Genomic DNA, 21,493 nt, shown 5'->3' with positions numbered 1-21,493 from the left:
TATTATATTAACAACTTTTAATCTGGATTAATATTATGAATCATAATTTTAATCATTTTACGCAAAATTTGTATGAATGTATCGTCATTCTCTAGCAATGTATTCTAATACGTAATTAGTTGCTAATCTAGTGAGTTATGAACTAAAATCGATTTTTAATCGTGTTTAGATAATGGCGGTGCGATAAGAAAAAATCGAAATTAAAAAAAAAGAGTTGGCATCACATTGGGTCCGGTCGTCACAACATTGAATGTTATGAATGTCATTCTTATTATGAAGATATTATGATTTGTTGAATGTGAGTGACATTGACCATAATATAAATGCCACATTATGGTTATTTTCAATTGGCTTCAATTTAATTGACATTCATCATCATCCACTACTAGCTAGTTCATCTTATAGTTATTTTCATTTATAATTCTAACTTCCTCATCATCAATTCAATCTTTTTATATTTATAACTTAGATATCAATAAAAAAAAATGTGCTTCATCCTAGCCACCCCCCCCCCCTTCCCGGAAATACTTTCACCCATTACGCCCCGTCAAGCTTTCACCCATTACCCTATTTTACGTTCGTTAAGACTTTAATGAATCAAGCCTTTAACTTTCGTAGCGCCCAAAGAGAGTGGTGTCACGCCCCGTTCATGATTCTGACTCAGCTTTAATGTCATGAGCGTTAACGCATGCCACATGGCCTAATACCGGTATACTTGATATTTGATATGCATTTGTAATCATCAGTGAGACAAGGGATTCAATGGCATCCGCTGACCGATTGCCTGACTCTACAATCACAGTAAAAAAAATTGTAAAAGGTGCATTTAAAAAAAAGTTATATGAGTTGAATTTTTGTGTTACAACAAATAGAGAAAAAAAATCCATATTGACTTGATCGAAAAGTCTTTTTTTGCTACTATTATAACTATATTAAGGCAAACACATTTAGGAGACACATGTTATACACATTAGAAAAGGTAAAACTTTGTTCTCTCTTAAAATATTGATTGCGACTTTCCTTCTATAAGGCAAGAGACGTTCGTTGCGCCTTTATTACATTTTTCATTTGCTATGTCAAGTCATCTTCAAAGAATTATTGTCGGTATTAAACACGAGTTTTGCTTTGACAAGTCATCAAAATCCATAACGGTTTTCGTTGAGGCATTCTTGTATCAAAACATAAAACATGTAACTCCTAATTTCTTGCAAATAAGTTTCAACTAATTAAATATGTACTATTATGATAACCTAGCTTAGGTGGATATAATAAATATAGAACTTGGAATGGTGCACAATGGTAATGGGCATAAATAGGTGCAGGTGAGAAGGAGGTTGGGTGTGGGGTTGGATGGTCCATATTTAGAGGACCATTGGCCTAATTGACATGAGTCAATATTGAGTCATAACACATCAACTGACATGGTGGAGTCATGCCTTCTTAATACACAATCTACCAAGAGCATAAGGAAATACAACTAAAACTATACTATACCACTTGTTTTACATAGAGTATTATCATTATTAAATGTTTATTAACAATATTCTACTTGATATGGTTAGGGGTGTTCATAGCTCCTGAAACCAATCAAACCGTCTCTATATCTATATCTGTATCTATACCTAATAAGTAAATTTATACATAATTATAAATTCTTGATTCTTGTATGTGATTCATTTCTTATTTTTTTGCATTTATATTTTTTCTACCCGTACTTTGATCCGATTTTCCTTGTTTTATTGTTTGGTTCATGACCATGAGTGTTATAGATGAAGTCTTTAGACCCATACACTAAACACGAGTCTTGTTTCTGATAACGGTTTTTAAAAATTGCATGATTTTAGTTTTCTATATAAGATACATCTATCAATTATTATACGTTTATTATCAATATTCAACATGATATGGTTAGGGGTGTTCATAGCTCCTCAAACCAATCAAACCGTTTGTATATCTATATCTATACCTAATAATTAAGTACATTTATACATAATTATAAATTCTTGATCCTTCTATGTGATTCATTCCTAAAAAATTATATTTTTTATGCATTTATAATTTTCTTTACCCGTACTTTGATCCGATTTTCCTTGTTTGTATTGTTTGGTTCATGACCATGTGTGCTATAGATGAAGTCTTTAGACCCGTACGCTAAACACCAGTCATGTTTTTTATAAAGGTTTTATAAAAAATGCATGATTTTAGTTTTCTTTATAAGGTACAGTTATCAAATAAATGTAAACTAAAAGAGAGATTACCCAAACAAAAATTATAAGAAATACAATTAAATAAATAATAAGCCAAAAAGATAGCATAAAATACACAAGAGTGAGATTTTATAAGATATATAGTTGGAATAATGCTTTTGAGGCTAGCGAGTATATTTAGGGTTATTAGATGACATATCATTTTCAATTATTAAAGCTAGAAAATTACAATTTGATAAAACGATTACGATTTAGAAAGAGTGTTAGAAATTTAAAGGGATGTTGATGGCTTTCTTGTCTTTTGTGAGGGTAAGTTCTTAAAATAGAAAACACTTTAATGGCTAAAACCAGAATACTTAGAAGGTCTTAACGGTGCATAATGGCGCCCCCAAATCAACATAAAGGAGGTAAATCACGTGTAGAAGCCTCCACATTCCGCAATATATTTTCATCTCCTTACCACTAAGACATGCACTGGCACAAGGACACGTAATGTGATTAATAAAATTTAACTTTAGCAAGAGTCGTTTAATATACAAGGCTAAAATATCACAACATTACTGATTTGTTAACGTTTAATTTACCAATGAATCTATCAGATTTGGCAACAATAGAATGTTGTTTATCCACAACATAATAATATACCGTCAATTCATCCTCTAGTCATATCTCACATCATGCCCTATACATGAGAAATATTGGTTTTATGAAAAAAATATCCTGCCTTAATAGTTAATACTATCAACGTGTTTGGACGCACTCATTGTGAACAAGACGAGAACTCCATGGGAAGAATTTCATAATCGGTGACCTACTTAAATCGTTTTACTCGAGGGAATAAATAAAAAAGGTAAAACAAACAATATTGGTTGGTACGATGAGTCAGATGTTACCCATCGATACCTAGAAATATTTTATAGGATATGCTCTAGTACCCAAACTATTGATAAAAACAAAAGGTTATCCAAACAAAGCCTTGAAGAAGAACATAAAGGTAGGGTAGCCAATAGGACCTTAGGAAAACATAGTTTAGGCCTACAAGTGAAGTTGATGCTTCAAAATGCATGTGACCAACAAAACATATGGGAGTTGTAATGATGTATAATGTAACATCTATATGATAAGATTGTGAAAGTGCAACGGTACTATTAGTGCATGTAGAGCCACAATGATTATATACGGTTCTATTATCTTGATGAACATATTACATGATCATGTGTGACACAGATATTCAATATATAAAAAACTTGTAACTTTGCATCCTATATATATAAAAACTCACATGTTATAAGCAAAGTAATTTATATCTAGAATAGACAAGAGGATTTTTATGATTATTACAAAGATTAGAAATGAGTCAAACTACATAGGTGATCTCTAAATCGGTTAGCATCACTAATTTTAGGGAAACAAATATCGTTGATATCTATCATAGGAGCTAGATAAAAGTTTATTAACGGACACAAAGATTTTGACGAGAAGACTAGATTTTCATATCATCTTCATTCCTCTCCTCCCAAATGAAACATGGACGTAAACTTGGAAAATGTGGACATACGAAATGCACAGTTTTGTATGACCCGACACGCATCAGATTCTGAAAGAAATACTTGAAATCAGTAAGTGCACGCAAGGTGGATTAGTTGGTATCGGTCATACGTCCTTGTATCTTTATGATGATATGGTGTATTTGACGAGGGTAATGTTTAAATAAGCTAAAGTCCTGATTATATTTATAGGTTGTCGATTTCTTGATAGATCACAATTAGGTGTTGTTTGTTTTTTAAGACAAAAATTGTCTGCAATCTGATTTCATCTGATTTAATGTCTGCAACTGAAGATGTGGTCTGAAGGTCTGCAATCTGAAAATATAATACTGTTTGTTTTATAAACTGGATATCGTCTGCATAAGCTGATATTTGTTACCTATCATATATATTAAAGTAGATAAAAGTCATTAACGTTTGTAGACTGCTAAAATAATTGGTAGTGGTGTATGAACTATGGAAGTGAGTGGTGGTAGACGATTGTGGTAGGCGGTGAATGGTGGGTGGTGGTGATGGACGATTGTGGTGGTGGGTGGTGGACCGTGATGGTGGCTGACAATGGGTGGTGGTGGTGGTGATGAACGGTGGGTGGTGGACTATGGTGGTGGTGGATGGTTGTGGCGGGTGGTGGTGGTGGTGGAGGGGTGGTGGTGGATGGTGGTGGCGGCGGACGGTGGGTGGTGGCGGTGGCGGGTGGTGGTGGATGGTGGTGGCGGGTGGTGGTGGCGACAGACGGTGGGTGGTGGTGGTAATAGACGGTGGTTGTGGCCGACGGGGTGGTGGTGGTGATGGACGGTGGTGGTGGTGGCGGTGGACGATGGTGGTGGTGGCGGTGGACGATGGTGGTGGTGGGTGGTGGTGGCGGGTGGTGGTGGTGGTGGTGGTGGTGGCGGATGGTGGTGGTGGTGATGTTGGACATTGAGTGTTGCTACTTGGAATGATGTTAACAAGTGTGAAGATGTGTGTAGATGGTGAAAAAAAACTTATTTTTTAAGACAATAAAAGCAATTTTCAGATTTTTTTTTTTTGTTTTTAAACAAATAGTCTTCAAGAGCTTATGCCTAGAGATGTTCAACGAAACCGGTTCCTGGAACCGAACCGGTGGACCCGAACCGGACCCGAACCGGTTCCTACCCGTTTTTTGTAGAAACCGGACCCTATCTGATTCAACCCGATGATCCGTGACCGGTTCTTGCATTTCTGAGTGGGGGCGGGTAGGAACCGGAACCGAACCGGAACCGGTTCTGGAACCGAACCATCCGGAACCGGTTCCTAACCGGTTCTAGCTGTTGGATCGAATATAGCCGTTGGAAATCGTTTTTTTGGCCGTTTTTTGACCATTGGGGTCAAAAATAGCCGTTTTTGGCTCCCCCAAGCACCCCACTACTAGTATAAATAGGTATTTGGTGTCATGGGTTCATCACAACACTCAAAACGCAAACCCGAACGCAAAAAAATACAAAAAAACACTATTACAACGTTTTGAGTTCTCTAATCTCTTGTTTTCTCTTCTTCTATATTCATATTTGTTGTTATGGCTGCCTCACAATCATCGGTTGGTCAAGGTTCCAACGCCGAACCAAGTTTCGTTCGTATTGTACCTCATAATCGTAATCAAGAGATTTGGTGCAATTGGGATTTGGTTGAATTGAGTGACCATTCATTGAAGGCTCGGTGCAAGTTTTGTGGGATTTATTTAAACCCACTTTCGAATTCAAATTTGAAGAAACACATCGAAAAACCGTATTGCAAGGCGTTGAAAAAGAACGTCGATTCGCAACAAACGCAAATGGATAGTGAAGGCGGAATATTTACATACCAAATTGATCGAGTTCAAGATCGTATGGCGAAGTTTGTGATTCAAGAAGCTTTGCCGTTTAGCCACTTCGACAACCCTCGCTTAACCGCCATGATTCGAGATACGCTTCAACCACAATACACTCACGTAAGTCGTCATACTCTTAAACGTTATTGTTTAAAATTGTGGAAGAAGGCCAAAGAGGTACTAATTGCATATTTTGAAAATATAAATACGGGAATAAACTTAACTAGTGATGTTTGGTCGGCTCCACATGGTCTACCCGAATCTTATCTTTGTGTCAGTGGCAACCTTCAGTAGTTGTCTTCAGTGGCAAACATCTTCAGTAGTTGTCTTTTCTTCATCAGTTAATTGTTTATTTTTATGTTAATTGTTTTTTTTATTTTTCATGTTATACAAATACGAATCGTAGTTTAGAATCCAAATCGCAAACGAAAAACAAAAAAAAAAAAATGTTACACTGTAACCGGTTGGAACCGGTTACGGTACAGGAACCGGGTTAGGAACCGGTAAGAACCGGTTAGATAGGTTAGGGGTCCGAGGGTGGGAGAACCGGTTCGGTTCCCTAACCGGTTCGAGCCTGGAACCGGTTTAAAAGGGGGTTTTGAATATAGGAACCGGTTCCGGTTCCTAGTCCCAAACCGTTTTGAACATGCCTACTTATGCCTGCGCGCCCGCAGACATAGGCTCCTTGCAGACCTTATAAGAAAATAGGAGAAAAATTAGCCTACAATGAATTGGGTTGTTAGTACTTAATGGGCTTCTTTTTAGGCTTATTGGGCTGAATTTTTAAACAAGTGAATAAGAAGTCTACCTAGGCCCAAACCTTTTAAGAAGTAGATCATGGTCATGTTAATTTGTTAATTTACACCCGGACCGGATGCGATTCCTATCCAACAACATTTAGTTTTAGAAGCATCAGAGTGATGATTGGAGACTAGGCGATTAGACAGTTTTCACTAGTTGGATCCTTAAACTGAACGAATTCTATCTCACCGCACCGTCGTGCCTTCAGGTGAGTGTTCACGGGTGTTGGCCTTAGATGAGGGTTTTTCCTTGATCGAAAGACGAATATATCCCAGTGTGGTGAAGTTAGCCAGTATCCCATTTGAAGGATTCATTGGCCTTTCAAAAAGAAAAAGGAAAAGAAACCCTGACCGGGACGAGTATAAGACTAGTTATAATTTGAAAGCCCTAGCTTACTCGCGATAGAAACTTACCCACACTAAGAAACTCGCAAATTTTTCCGTTAAATCCTGCTATAAGAGCAAGTAAATTTTTAACCATGTCTTCAGATTTTATGTATGCTGGTTTTTTCTTATGACGCCCGTATTTAGATTATTTAGTTCCTTAACTACATGCATGTAAATCTTTGAACATTTAGAATTACAAACAGTAAAACTGCTAATCTTCTAACTATTTCATGCAGCTTATTGGTATCATATAATCATTTGATCTATAGTGAATAACTCAACCTATAAATAAGAAAAATTTAGATTATTTTAACATACACTCTCACCAAACAAAGATACATATAAACGCAGTCCGTTGTGGTTTAACTATTTTTCATAAAGTACCGAACCATAGCAGTGGTCGATTATAATTTATAACTCGAAGGCTTAACCTATATAAAAAGACAACGTAAAACCAAAATCATAGTTTCGGTTTTTGTTGATCAAACCGTGTAAGATTTGCTTGGAAGAGTTCTGCAAATGGCTTTAATTGTGTTTGGAGTTGTTCTGCAACAACCACCTACAAGTGATGCTCCTATTTCACTCCATTTGTTCACATATGAAACAAAATCTTCATCCGGCACTCCCGTGTTTTTCTGTCGCAAAACGTAGCCATTTAAATTATTAATAGGTCAATTCGAGTTGTGTTTTATCTTTAACGGGTCAATTTGCGTATAATAAGTAGCAAGGCCGGCTGGGAGGGTGTGCAAGCTGGACAGTCGGCCGAGGCCCGTAATTTTTGGGGAACAAATTTTTTTTTATATATATTTTATATTTAAAAATATAAACCTTATAAAATATAATTGAATCTTGATCATCTTATAATTATTGGCCCAAAACTTTTTTTATCCATTTTTTAATTTTAAGTTGTTGGGCCCATACCAAAACTAAAAAGTATAAAAATATAAAAATCAAATAGAAAATAAAAGAAATAGCAACCGATTGAAATTCCTTCTTGCCTTCTTCCTTCTATGTTGTCAAGAATGCTAGGAGAGCTTCACGAATTATCGGTTAACCGTTAGTTATTACGGTATTTGATTTTAATATTACATTTTTGCTATGTTTATTGTTATAACGTTAATTGCCGTTTAAAAATTAGCTTAAATATTCCATTACTCGTTAGGGCCTACAGGCCTTTTCATTCTAGCTCGGCCGATGTCTTTAAATACTCGGAGACGGCCCTAATATAAAGCGATAAAGTACTTACCACCCACTGCTTTATCTCAGCATCATAAGTTTCACCGCTATTTGGATATATAAGTATTGGTTTACTTGTCACCTGAAACATTTATTGAAAATAAAATAAAAAAGATATAGAAACGAGTGGATACTATTTATTACATGAAGATGAAGCGATACCTTCTTGATGTATTGAATCAGACCGCTGATAAATCTAGGTGGTGTGCAGTTAATTCCTACAGCAACAACTTTCGGGCACGAGTCAGCAATTCTAGCACATTCGGTCAACGAGTCACCACTGACCACGTTTACACCATCTTTTGAGTTGAACGAGAACCATGCAGGGATTTTGATTCCTTCTTCAAGTAGCTCAGCATACGCCTGTTCAAAAATAATCGAAAACGTCACAACCAAATTTTATATAAATGCACAATAAGTGTAATTAACTAATTATAAGAAATTTAACTGAACCTGTGCTTCAATTTTGTTTGGAATGGTTTCAAATGCTATCAAATCAGCACCAGATTCAGCTAAAACTTGAACTCTTCTTCTGTGAAAACTTTTCAAGAACTCAAGATTCATTGCATCACCATAGTCTCCACTGTAAAATAACAGATGAATTTGAAATAAACACAAATATAAAATTGACATTTTGATGGTAAACTTTAAGTTACCTATATTCAGAACCATCAGCCAAATACGCACCATAACTTCCAACTGACGCAGCAACTAAAATAGGCCGATTCTTGAGAATTTTACCATCGGTAGTGAAACTACTAGCAGAATTACAGCATCTTTTATAATATTCTTTTCTTGCTTCACAAGCAATATCTACACTTTTCTTAAGCATGGTTTCGCTTTCTTCTTTAGAGAAGCCTTTGGCTCCAAACCCTTGAATCGTTGCCTGTCAAGATATCATTAAATTGAGCGTGTATGAGAGAATGATAGAGATTGATGCTAATGAGGACCCTTAAATTACCTGATAAGAGGCTGTGATTATTATATCAGCACCAGCTTCAAGATAATCAAGGTGTACCTACAATAAGTGAATGGCTTATAAGCTTTAACTTTGCTTTAAATTTCTAAGATTCTTAAGGGGGCCTACTTATAATAACAATAATAATAAATTTGCATGGTAGCAGAAATAATAATAATGTTATTCAAGCTGCATATATGTGAATGCATTATAAACTTTAACTTTCTAAAATTGTAAGGGGGCCTACTTATAATAACAACAATAACAAATTTACATGGTAGCAGAAATGATAATAATGTTATTCAAGCTGCATATCATGCAAACAGGACCACTGAGGAAATAAATGCTTTAATTATGATAGTAAGTACAAGAAAGGCATGGTCCTTAATACGGTTGAAATTGGGGCCCTGAGCTTAAAATGCTGACAATGCATCACATGCGTACTAATTACCAATTCTTTCATGCGATCTATAGCTCAAAGCTTATAACTTCCCTTAAATCATTATGCTAATTTATGATAAACAAGACTGTAATCCAGGTTTGTGGAAGAGTTATATGAGAATTTGTCAACTAAATCTGATGTGTATAAGCTATCTGATACTGCTTTGAGATCCAGCTATTGCCTTTCGGCATTGAACTGAGTACTTATAGATACTGCATTATAGGTAGGGTGTAAATGTGCCGTGCCGTGCCGAGCCGAGCCCGAACTTGGCTCGTGAGTAGTTTTTCAAGCTCGAGCTCGTCTTGTTTTGAGCTCTATTTCTAAAGCGCGAGCTCGGCTTGTTTAGAGCTTGAGTTCAGCTCGTTGTGAGCTCTATTTCTAAAGCGCGAGCTCAGCTTGTTCCGGGGTCTATTTCTAGAGCTTGAGCTTAGCTCGTCTTGAGCTCTATTTCTAAAGTTCGAGCTCTATTTCTAAAACTCGAGCCCGGCTCGTTAGTAGTTTTTCAAGCTCGCGCTCTGCCTGGGATCAACTCGTTTTTTATTTTATCAATTATTTTACTTATACTTATACTTATTTTCTATAAATATTTAATTATAATTTTAATATAAAACATAATATTTATTGTTTACTTATATTTTTATCATAACTTTATTCATAGTTTTAATAATTATTAAACATTTGTTAAATATATAAAATTAAAAACAACATAAATAACATCCTTGTTTAGGCTTACGAGCCAAGCTCGGGCTCGTTTAATAAACAACCTTATTTTTAGGCTCAAGCTCGTTTAAGCTCGGCTCGATTCAAGCTTTTAGCGAGCCGATCTCATGAGCGTCTTGGCTCATTTACACCCCTACTTATATATCCTTATATGTATACTATAATGTTAACTACAGATCTATACATCACTCTATACATGAGAAACTTATACAAACAAATCAACTAGAAATTAAACACTAAATCAGATAACTTAATGAACAAATAACATTCTACTTCCAACATTCGTGTACTGAAATAAATGTAACACTGAAAAACTCTCATTCCTTCACATTATTATCAAATTAACAACATAATTTCAACATTCATCAACTCAATTGCAATTTATATCAAATAACCTAATAACAGAGTGTATAGTACAGTATACCTGACGAACTAGGTCTGTAGAAGTAAGGAGACACGTGGCACTCCACAGTGGATCGTTGAGGTCAGCGCCGTGGCGTTCGAGCTCCGTCGCGAATCCGCCGTCGATAACCGCCACGCCGCCGGACGTCCGGAGGAAATCGGACATCAGAGTCTGTACGGTGCCTTTGTTGGCTCCCATTATTATTATTATTATTATTAATATTAATATTATTATGAAATATTTTCAGTTAATAATTGAAATGAGTTGTGTGAGTGATTCAGTGAATGAATCGGAAGAAATGAGAAGCTCGGTGTCTATTTATAGAAAGGGGGCTGCTAATAATCGGTGAACAAGTTTCAAAACTAATTTTCATAAATAACTTTTTTAAGTTTTAAATACTTTTTAGCAATAGTCCTTGTATTTTGGTTTGTAAACACCCGTGTACTTTAACAGGTTATGTGTCTTAGAGCATTCTCAGCCCGGTTCCTATATTTATAACGAGTGAGTTCTATAAATTATATGATATGATTATGAGTGGTTGTGAGTAGTAGACAGGGAAATCGTTGTATGAGAAAGTTAAATATAGGTTTCTATTGTTTACACCGTATAATTTTTAATGTTTTTTAAAAGTGATTGTGATTGGAAAAGAGAAAAAAATATAATGATAAAGATATAATAAATATTGTTTAATTGAAAAAAAGAAAGAAAATTTAGTGAACTTTATTGTAACTATATGGATATTGTTGAGGGCCTCGAATGCTATCCACATTCATATAATAACATTAAATATAGCTAAATTTTTTTCTTCTGTGTAATCAAATAATATTTCTTATATATTTATCATTATTATTTTTTTTAATTCACTCACAAGTACTCAACAAATATTATAAAAATAAATGAGGACACACAAAGTTTCTCCAAATGTTTAAAAATCACTACATGTTATCTCTTCACTCACAATACCATCCTATAATTTACAAAATTCTCTCACAAATTTTCAGAAAACAGGTTGTGAATGCTCTAAGTCTTAAACAAGTTGATCCGTTTAAGACTTGTTTAAGTTTGTGTCCTAATTAATAGGTTAAGCGCTAGGTAACATTTTAGTAACCAGAAAATAAACTTTATATATATATTTATATATATTATTTTAAAAAACAATATTGTATTAAAGTGTGTTACGCATAGGGGTGGCAAATGTGACCCATTGGGTTGAATGAGTTGTATCACAATGTATATAATGGGTTAAACTAAAATAAGAAAATGATTGAAACGAGTCAAAACGGGTTGAAATTTTTCAAGGTTTTTTTTATGGAACGAGAAAAACGGAGGAAACTTTTTAGTATGTTTACTTTTTTACTTTTTGATTTATTTTTCGAATTATGATTTTTTACTTATTTTTTTGAATTTTTTAGTGAGGGGTTTTTGAAATGGGTCAAAATGGGTTGAGTTTTGACCCATTTCAAAAACCCCTCACTAAAAAACTCAAAAAATAAGTAAAAAATCATAACCCGAAAAATAAATCAAAAAGTAAAAGTACTAAAAAGTTTCCTCCGTTTTTCTCGTTCCATAAAAAATAAAAAAAAAGTACTTGAGAAATTTCAACTTGTTTTGATCCGTTTCAATCATTTTGTATTTTTAGTTTGACCCATTGTGACCAATTATATACATTGTGATACAACTCATTCAACCCAATGGGTATTAATGAAGACTTTTATGGATTTTTGTTTCAAATACATTAAGAATTATTATATTAAGGTTTTATGTATTTATGTATTAGTTAATAATTTTATGAACTTTTGACAGTTTTGTTTCAAGGTATATGTATTATTTATCGTATCCCTAAACAGATCGTGTCATGTTAACCTGTTTTTAAACAAGGCCAATTTATAATTGGAAGAAAAAAAATGGCATGATTAGCTATTAAGTCGTGTTTGTGTCTAGCACCAATCATAATCGTGTCTTATCATGTCATGTTTAACTTGTTATACTGGCCATGTAAGATGCTATATTGATATAGTCCTAACTTTTAATATTCTTATAATTGTTTTAATTTATAACATTATTATCAAATGTTACGAATAAGCATTGCAATGTTTTAGAAAAACTAGGTCTAAGTTGTTAATTTCTCAAATAAAGAAATTTCATACATGTCTTATTATAGCATTTTGTTTCGATTTGATCATGTGAGGTGACGTATTTTCAAATGAGTATAATTGATTACCCAAACGTTATGATATGTTATCCTGATCTTTAGTTGCTATATTTGGATTGCCCTTTTATTTATTAATATTCGTAGCCTTATGAATATCAGATAAAATCAAACTATATACTTTTTTTCTTCTAAGATCCTAAATTATGATTTAGAATCAAGATGTACGTTATTTATAATTTATATCTGTGTATCTGATTATATGAGTTAAAACTCAACTAAACATATTAATATTTTACAAGGACTTATATTATGTTACATGATGTCGGGGGCGTTAACTCATACATAAATGGTATTCAATGAGTCGATATTTTTCCATTTTAGTCACTACTGTATCTCTCTTGACGATGAAACATCTATCTTTCACTCATCCAATCTATCCACCATTACCGACTCATATGGATTCATTTTGACATTTCAAACAAAACCCAACCGGCCCAATCAACATTGCCACCATGAAGCAACACAATAATGACGCTTATTTGGCGGAAATTCAAACCAATTCATATTTTTTGTTATTTTATGATTGATATACATGACTACGTACATCTCCTTTGAAAAAAATCAAAGTATTGTTGTGACCGCTACGAAAACCGATACAAATATGTCATCGTTAGTGGCGAAGCTTGGACACGAATGTTGGGGGGCAGACTCAAAATGAATTATAAAAATCATAAACGAGGGGGGGGGGGCGCTCAAACTTTTGTCTGAAAACAGGTAAAATCATGCTACGTATAAAATTTTTCATGTGAAAAACAACTAAATTTACACTAATGCGCGGAAAAATAGGGAGATGGGGCCACCCCTGGCCCTTGATATCCTTCGCCCCTGGTCATAGTCACGATGTGTTTACCACCAACCATTGTTGCCATCACACGTTTCCACAACGTACTAAAGTTTCTATTTTTGTTAACTTATTCAAGCTTTGTCTGTCTACCAAAATATAGGTGTTGGACCATACATGATTACACAACAATTATACAAAGGTTCTAATATTCAACAATATCAACATCATCAAGTACCATATTCTACAACATATTTTACTAGACCAAAACCATCAAGTGGACTAGGTCTCAACCAAGATTATCAGGGTGGTTCACCTTCGCCGCCTATTGCACCATTTCCATTCATGGTTATCCGAGTCATGGTTAACCTTCATCACAAGGTTTTGCGGTAGATCGCACCTAAACTCAGTGTTGCAAAAATCCCGACTAGGCACCGATTAATCTCTGATAATCGCTAGTCCCCACTTCACTGATTAATTTTAGGCTACTCGGCTAATTAATCCGTCAACGGTCAAATCCGGCCAAAATTGACGGTTACCGGCGAGATTCCGACTAAAATCAGCGGTTTCTTGCGAGATTCCAGCAAAAACTGGCGGTTTCCAACGAGATTCCAGCAAAAACTGGCGGTTTCCAACGAGATTCCAGCCAATTTTCGGCCAAAATATGCTTGTGTATGTATAAAACTGAAAATTAGATATAAAAATGTGTGCGTGTATATATAAAACTGAAAAATATGCATTAAATTCTAATCTGATTAATCTCGATTAATCGCTAGTCCCCATCCCACCGACCGACTAACGACTTTTACAGTACTGCCTAAACTACTACAAACTAGCACATCAGTCATCAGTCTTTTCGACACATCATAACATGAACATACGAAACATATCAAAGAACATATAATCTAGATACACTTTATTCTCTCACTTCGTATATTACATAAAATTCAGTTTGTGTCTGGAAATGATGTTGCACTTGTCTTTTCAACTTTTAACATTTTCTTGGTTCAAATTAAATGATCAAAAAATATAACTTCAATTCATGTATTACAAAAGGCTTTGGTTATTCCATGCATTTTTTACTTATTTAAACACCCACCATAAGAGTCGTATGAGACTTATACGACTCTTAAGGCGTACAAATATAATATCCTATATCCCGTTCACTTCTTTTAGCAAGAGGCTTTGTATGGAAATGTTGTCACTTCAAGAAAGAATATATACTTTCTCCAAATCTAGAAAATGCATAAATGCGATAGAGTTGGCCACTAATGATCCTTCTAATCCCACAAGCAATTCCAAGATAAGGTAAATGATAATTTTTTTTATCCTACTAAGCCTACACTCAAATGTCTAATGCTTGTTGACTTTTTGCACATGATTCTATTTAGGCTTTGTGTAGTGAAAGGGGTACAAAATAGGGTGTTTTTGACATGTGGTAAAAATGAGCGATATGTAGCCCCCCCTCCCCCCCCGCCGTCTCACCCACAAATCGCCACGTCATCATCATCTCTCCATCCGGCGACAAATTCTCGTCACCCCATCCACTTATCACCCCTTTGTCGCCTAGGGGGGCGGTGTTCTCGCCTTTGTCACCCAGATTTATAGCCCCACTACACGTAGCTTTAGAGTTTATTACAGTTTTCTCGTCTATATAATTTGATGAAATTTTTGGTTTTAGCCCTATCTTTTTTTAGTACAACACCCTATAGTTTTATTTATTCAGTTTCGGTTTCCAAGATTAACTCCATTTGCTTTTAAAGGCCTTTTATAATTTATTTATTTTTATTTCTCGATAATAGTTGTGTTTTGATCACCTCGTAAAGTTTAGATTATGTTAGTATGAGAGCATCCACAATAGAGTGTGGAACCCAAAGTTTGGATGATGTGGATGGCTTCAAACAAGGGAGATACCAACTTTTCTTGTTGTGGGCTACAAGTTTGTTTCACAAAGTCTCATAGGTGGTAAAAAGTGGTGGATCACTCTCTCAACCACACACATATATATAACATGTATCTATATATATTATTATTTTAATATTATAGGATGAGTTTGTGGAGGTTTGTTGTTGTAGAATAAAGTGAGGTTTTTGATAAAAGTTTGAAATCTGATGTGGCACTGATGTGGCGGTTTGTAGAGGTTTTGTGTTGTCCGAGAGATTGAAATGACAAGAAATGAAATGACACCATGTCATAGGAGGAAAAAGTATGTCGATTGAGATTTTTATTGAAATACGTAAACAGAAACTGTAACTTTCTAATATGACATAGAAAACAATTGGCTTTCGAAGATGCAATGCATCTTTTACCCGTTTAGTCACAACGTGCAAGTAAAAAATATTTCTTTCTACTTATTTAGTTTAAGTTAAACTAAACAAGTAGAAACTTATGGAAATAATAATAATGAAGTATAAAGGCTTGGGTGGATATGCGAGGGGTTGAAGGCGATAACACCCAATATATAATTCTAGTATTTGGAATATTCACGCAAATATAATCATGCTTTGTTTATTTGAGTGGGATCCTACAAAACTAAATATTTATATTTAAAATAATTTTAAATTTTAAATTAAGATATGTTTTTTTATTGTTCGGTACTAAGGGGGTGTTTGGCCTAGCTTATATATTTACGCTTGTGTTTATAGCTTATTTGCTTTCATTTGATAAGCCTTTTTTAAGTGTTTGGATTAGCTTATATTCGACAAGTTGATAAGCTCTTTTTAAGTGTTTGTGTTAGCTTTTTTTATTTAGCTTATGTTAGTAAAATGACCAAAAAGGGCATTGTTACATATTATCACATATCTTATGTTGTATATGAGTTATACCATCATTTTCGGATAAATTTATATCAAGGAACACGTAAAACTAGGCCAAACGAAGAGAACAATTTGAAAATTAAAACAAAGAGAAACCAATTAAATAAGTAAAAAACAAAGAAAATAAATTACCTCTGTATATGAAAATAGGTTCGTGTTACTCCACTTCAAGCAAATTTTTTGAATGCTTGATAAATGGTAGATGGGTGTTTGATAAATAGAATTTTTTAAGGTAAGAGTTCATGGTTTGAGAAATGGTAGATTGATGGTAAGTAGGGATGAGCAAAATCTGTACTGGTACCGGTACCGAGCCGGTACCAGTACCGAAACCTATACCAAAGTTTTGAGTTTCAGTACCGGTACGGGACCGTGTTTCCCGAATTTTTGCCTTCAACACCGGTACCGTCCCGGTACGAGTACCGAACCGAATATTTCGTTACCGGTACCAGGAATTTGCGATTTTCGGGACCGGGACTGGTCGGTACCGGTGCGGTATCGATCTCATCCCTATTGAGGCCATGTGTAGTGGGCGCAAGGAAGGGGCGATTTTGGGCGATTTGGGGCGTGAACACCGCCCCCTGGGCGAAATTGGGACGAATTGGGCGGGGGTGTGGGTTATTTATCGCCCGGAGAAGATGAAATTTATTATTATTATATTACTAGTGTGTGTTATATATATATATATATATATATATATATATATATATATATATATATTATGTATATGTATATATGTTGTGTGTGTGTGTATATATGTATATGTATATGTATATATGTTGTGTGTGTGTATATATATGTATATTCCCTCCTTTCAGTCAACACCATGGTTCGCAAAACCAACCGAACGTGAACTTACAATGGAACCCGATGAACCTAAACCAACCGAGCTATTCGTTTCAATTTCCCGACCCGAACCTAAACATGTACGCCAACCGAGCTATATGTTTTTTTATATTTTTAGTTATGTATATTTTGTATTTCTTTTTAATTTTAATGCATTTTTATTTAATTATTAAAATAAATTGGTTTTATTTAATTAGTTTAATTATAAAAAGAAAATAATAAAAAAAGATACTGTGGCCCAACTTGTAGCCCCTACACCATTACACCCAAAAAACAAGTTCTCACCCTTTGCTGACTGGGCGTCACGTGTCACAATTCGCCCCAAATTGTAGCCCATCTACTACACATAGCCTGATAATAGTTGATCTTCCACCAACGTATTAATCAGTACCTACCAACTTCGACCAACTTGTCTCTTTTATGAAATTCTACCATTTACCTCACTAATTATCCACCATTTGTCTCTTGTTAATTATGCATCTTAATAAATTGTTAAATTCACCATTCTTTAATTTGTTACACTAATAAGTTGCTTCAATAATCATTAATCCACCATCATTTGAGGGTAAACAAGTAATTTACACCATTAAACAAATAAGCTTCTTCAAATAAGCTAAAAACCATCTTCAAATAAGCTTCTTCATATTAGCCTATATAAGCAAATAAACATAAGCTTAAAAAGCTAAACCAAACACTAAATTAAGCTTATTTTGTAAAAAAAGCTAAAAAAGCTATAAGCTTCACTAAAAAAGCTAGGCCAAACACCCCCTAAGTTGTTTTCTTAAATAATACATGTGATTAAATAATTTAGCTTTTTTATGAATATGTGTATACATAACTTTATATTTCTAACATGAGAAAGAAAATTGAATAATAAAAATGTTCAAAGGATAGTTCGATTTGTCGATTCAAAGTTTCAAACCATAAACCATCAACCGTTGAAACCAAACCATAAATCAGACCGTATATATTTGAAATCTTCCAAACCATAAATCAGACTGTATATATTCGAAACTTATGATAATAAACGTAAATGATAGAAATTGAAAAATAGTTGAGTTGTATTAGGACCTCCTAGGTTTTATACGAGTAATAGTGTTCCACCAGATCTAATATCAAATCTCTACGAACGAAAGTGTATCAAAGGACATATTTGTGTATCTTTCGTTAATAAGGCTGCTCAAGATCCAATACATTCGACTTATATAACTGAAATAAGACACTACATAAATTAGCTTATACATTAAACAACTAGTCCACGAGTATATAACAAACGAGATAACTGCTTTAGAGTCTTAAGTCTAAGAAGAGTCGAGGTATCCACTATTAGACTTCATATTATGACTTTATATCTACTTCTTTGTTGTACTTGTATACGATCGATAATTTGGTATTAGTTAAAATTCAAGTGAAAAATCTTAGAACTATAAAAAATTAATAAATAGATATTGGAATCTTTTTGGTCACCTTAATATTAGGGCTTGGCTCGAGATCAGTTCGGACTCGACCTGTGAGTCGTCTTTTTAAGCTTGAGATCAGTTCGGGCTTGGCTCGTTTATCATTTGTTAATTAATTTATATACCTTTCTAATTATTTTATATATTTTCAAAAAAAAAAACTTTAAATGAGCCTAAGCTCGGCTCAAGCTCGTGTAGTACCTTAAACAATCCAGAGATTGGCTTGTGCTTGGCTGTGCATTGTAAAATTAATATGAAGTACAAAAAGATGTAAAACTTAAAAAATACACAAATCTCATGAAAGCTCAAGGAGACTAAAAAAACTTCTCATACATGGCTCGAGCTTAACCTTGATAACGAAACGAGTTCTAATTAACGCTTGGACTCGAAAGAGCTCCACTAGTTTCGAGTTTTTTATCAATCCAATATCGTGTAGCTCCTTTGCACTCCTAAGTAAATAATTTGACAAAATGGATAGAGTGCGAATTTCTGGAAAAGATAGGGGGTAAATTGCCATTTTCTCAAAATAATTGTTTTTAATAATTTTGTATCTGGCTAGAAACAATGAGTCAATGACAAGAAAACGTGATAACTGATCAAACACACTTACACGTACAACGTTAGCAAATTGACACGCAATAGATATTCAAACATTTAATTATAAAAAAAAGTGATAGTTTTAAGGATTGAAAAACTTTATATTGAAGACATAACATGTTATTTGCTCCATCTTAAAGAAATAGAATGCTTTCATTTTCGATTATTATAGGCTTATAGCACACACGATAGAAAGAACTAAAAACATTAAAAAAAATGTGATCATTATCTCAAAATCACAAAAACAAAACTCTTTCAAAAATACCAATTTTATAATTTTTCAGTATGCTTTTCTAGCTTGTAAGTTTCGAGTATGCCATCTTCGAAAATTCTTAAAATTTTTGGGCCGAAGGTGAAATAAACTCTGGGTCTTAACTAAAGGGTTTTTTTTTGTTTGATTTAAATAATTAAATATTTAAATGCGCTTATATAGTTATGATTTAGATTTTGCAAAAAAAAATTATATATAAATATGTTTAAATAAGTTTAATAAATGGGCTTGACATTAAAAATACATATTTTTTCATTAATAGATAAAAATCGTATATGTAAAAAAATTTGAACCTACCGGGGTGATCGGGCTGGGACCGCTGACAGCCTTGTCCTTCTTCAAAACCGGCACCGGTTCCGGGTTCTAAGCGTGCGACCGTCTTATATCGTCCTCTTGTTTTATGCTCTCAAGTTCCACCTAGGTATGAGCGGGTACTGGTACCAAAATGTTCGATTTGATAGGTGATACCAATATTAAAGGCAAAATTCGAGAAATATCGGTACGGTACTGGTGTCGAAACTCAAAATTTAGTATCAATTTGGTACCAACTGTATTTTCATAACAAAAGGTAGAACTAGAATAAATTGAAAAGGTTCAGGTCATTGCTACGTAATTGACAGATCACACGCTACATCATCAGAACTAAGGTTAACGATTTATCAGACTATATTTTTATTGGATTTTCACAAGTCAGATTTTTAGTAGAGATTAATTGCCATATCATGCTCCACGTCATAAAAAATAAACAGAGTTAACGATTGGTTAGATTGAGGTTTTTTACTGGTGACAAAACTAAAAGTTTGGATTGTCACTTAAATTGTTACTAGTGATTTATATTAGCAAATGGTTAATAGTTTAGATTATATTACAATCCAAATTTCCTTAACTTATAATCGGTTATTAATTGTTGATCGTATTTTATGCAATATTTTATATTATAGAAGCGTGTTAAGCATAAATCTTGAAACAAACTCAAAAACAAACCGTTAATAATAATAGTTTTGATTTTAATTTTCTAACGGGCTGATTTAAATTTATGTTAAGAAATCAGAACATTTAATTGGATTTGACCCTAAACTTGTCAAAAGACTAAAACTCAAAACATAACTGTGAACAAGTGGTCCAGTGGAAACTAGAAAGTAGACCGCTTGAATTTGTTTGAAATTCTCGGCCCAATAAGGTTCAGTCTATACCCGGCCCACTTCCATTATTCGTAATGATCAAATTTAGTAGAATTTTATTTGTAATAGAAGTTATTTAAAATTTATATAATTCACATTTTGCATAATAGTTATGAATATAAGAGGAGATAAGAAAGAGTAGTCTTTACAAAATGCAAACTACTAAGAAACCATTATTATATTTTTTTAAACGTGACACACACACATCTACTTCTACTCCTAAGTTGCATCGATATTATATCTCATGTCAAGATTGAACCATGATCTTCTCTTCAAGAGGGAAGTAAAAACTAGTAGTTTATGTTTTCTCGCAGACAAAATCAGAATATAACAAGTTGTCTAGATGAAATCATTGACAATATACCTGGTATTGGTCTCTCTTTAGGATCGTAATCCTAGACATCCCTAAATAAAAAATTGATCATGTATTAGTTTGGAAGATTTATTGAAATAAAATTGAGTTCCAAACATGTTTTGTTAACATAAAAGAAGTGGAAATATTATTAGCAAAAGAACTGAAATTTCATAGCAAAGTGGGTTTAAATTTAAACCACAACAATAGTTATAAGTTATAAACTTTAATCAATTACAAAATACTATTAAAGCTTATATTAGATTATTTATTAACTTTCTTGTATCTCTTAACTTGTTGATCTTATCACTTAAAAACATTCTAGAAGTTCAGAAATCCATAACAAGACATTTTATTTATCTATGTTTCACTATATTCTATATTTTTTGTAAAATGCTCTCCTTCATAAAACTCAACATTTTACATACATAGTGAAGAACTTAAGAAAACAAGCTAAC

At 33.8% G+C, this 21,493-nt stretch overlaps 1 protein-coding gene across 2 annotated transcripts; it reads right to left on the bottom strand.

Moving 5' to 3' along the window:
- Nucleotides 1–7,005: 7,005 nt before the first annotated feature.
- On the bottom strand, nt 7,006–10,809 carry LOC143601104 (homocysteine S-methyltransferase 2-like). 2 transcript variants are annotated; one of them, XM_077078597.1, is made up of 7 exons: nt 10,547–10,809; nt 8,964–9,020; nt 8,659–8,888; nt 8,456–8,585; nt 8,165–8,365; nt 8,013–8,084; nt 7,006–7,401 (listed from the first exon to the last, which is right to left on the bottom strand). In XM_077078597.1, exons 1-7 carry the CDS (start codon nt 10,721–10,723, stop codon nt 7,249–7,251), a joined length of 1,020 nt encoding a protein of 339 aa, XP_076934712.1. In that variant the 5' UTR covers nt 10,724–10,809; the 3' UTR covers nt 7,006–7,248. The 2 variants fall into 2 exon arrangements, with proteins under 2 accessions (XP_076934712.1, XP_076934713.1); XM_077078598.1 differs by lacking the exon at nt 8,013–8,084.
- Nucleotides 10,810–21,493: the final 10,684 nt, after the last annotated feature.

This window comes from Bidens hawaiensis, unplaced genomic scaffold (assembly GCF_021521415.1).
Source record: "Bidens hawaiensis isolate Kalapana, Puna unplaced genomic scaffold, B.hawaiensis_p1.1 tig00055641_1, whole genome shotgun sequence".
NCBI classification, from domain to species: Eukaryota; Viridiplantae; Streptophyta; class Magnoliopsida; order Asterales; family Asteraceae; genus Bidens; species Bidens hawaiensis.
Note: the sequence above shows the minus strand (reverse complement) of the source record. Positions and strands in the feature narration are given on the sequence as shown.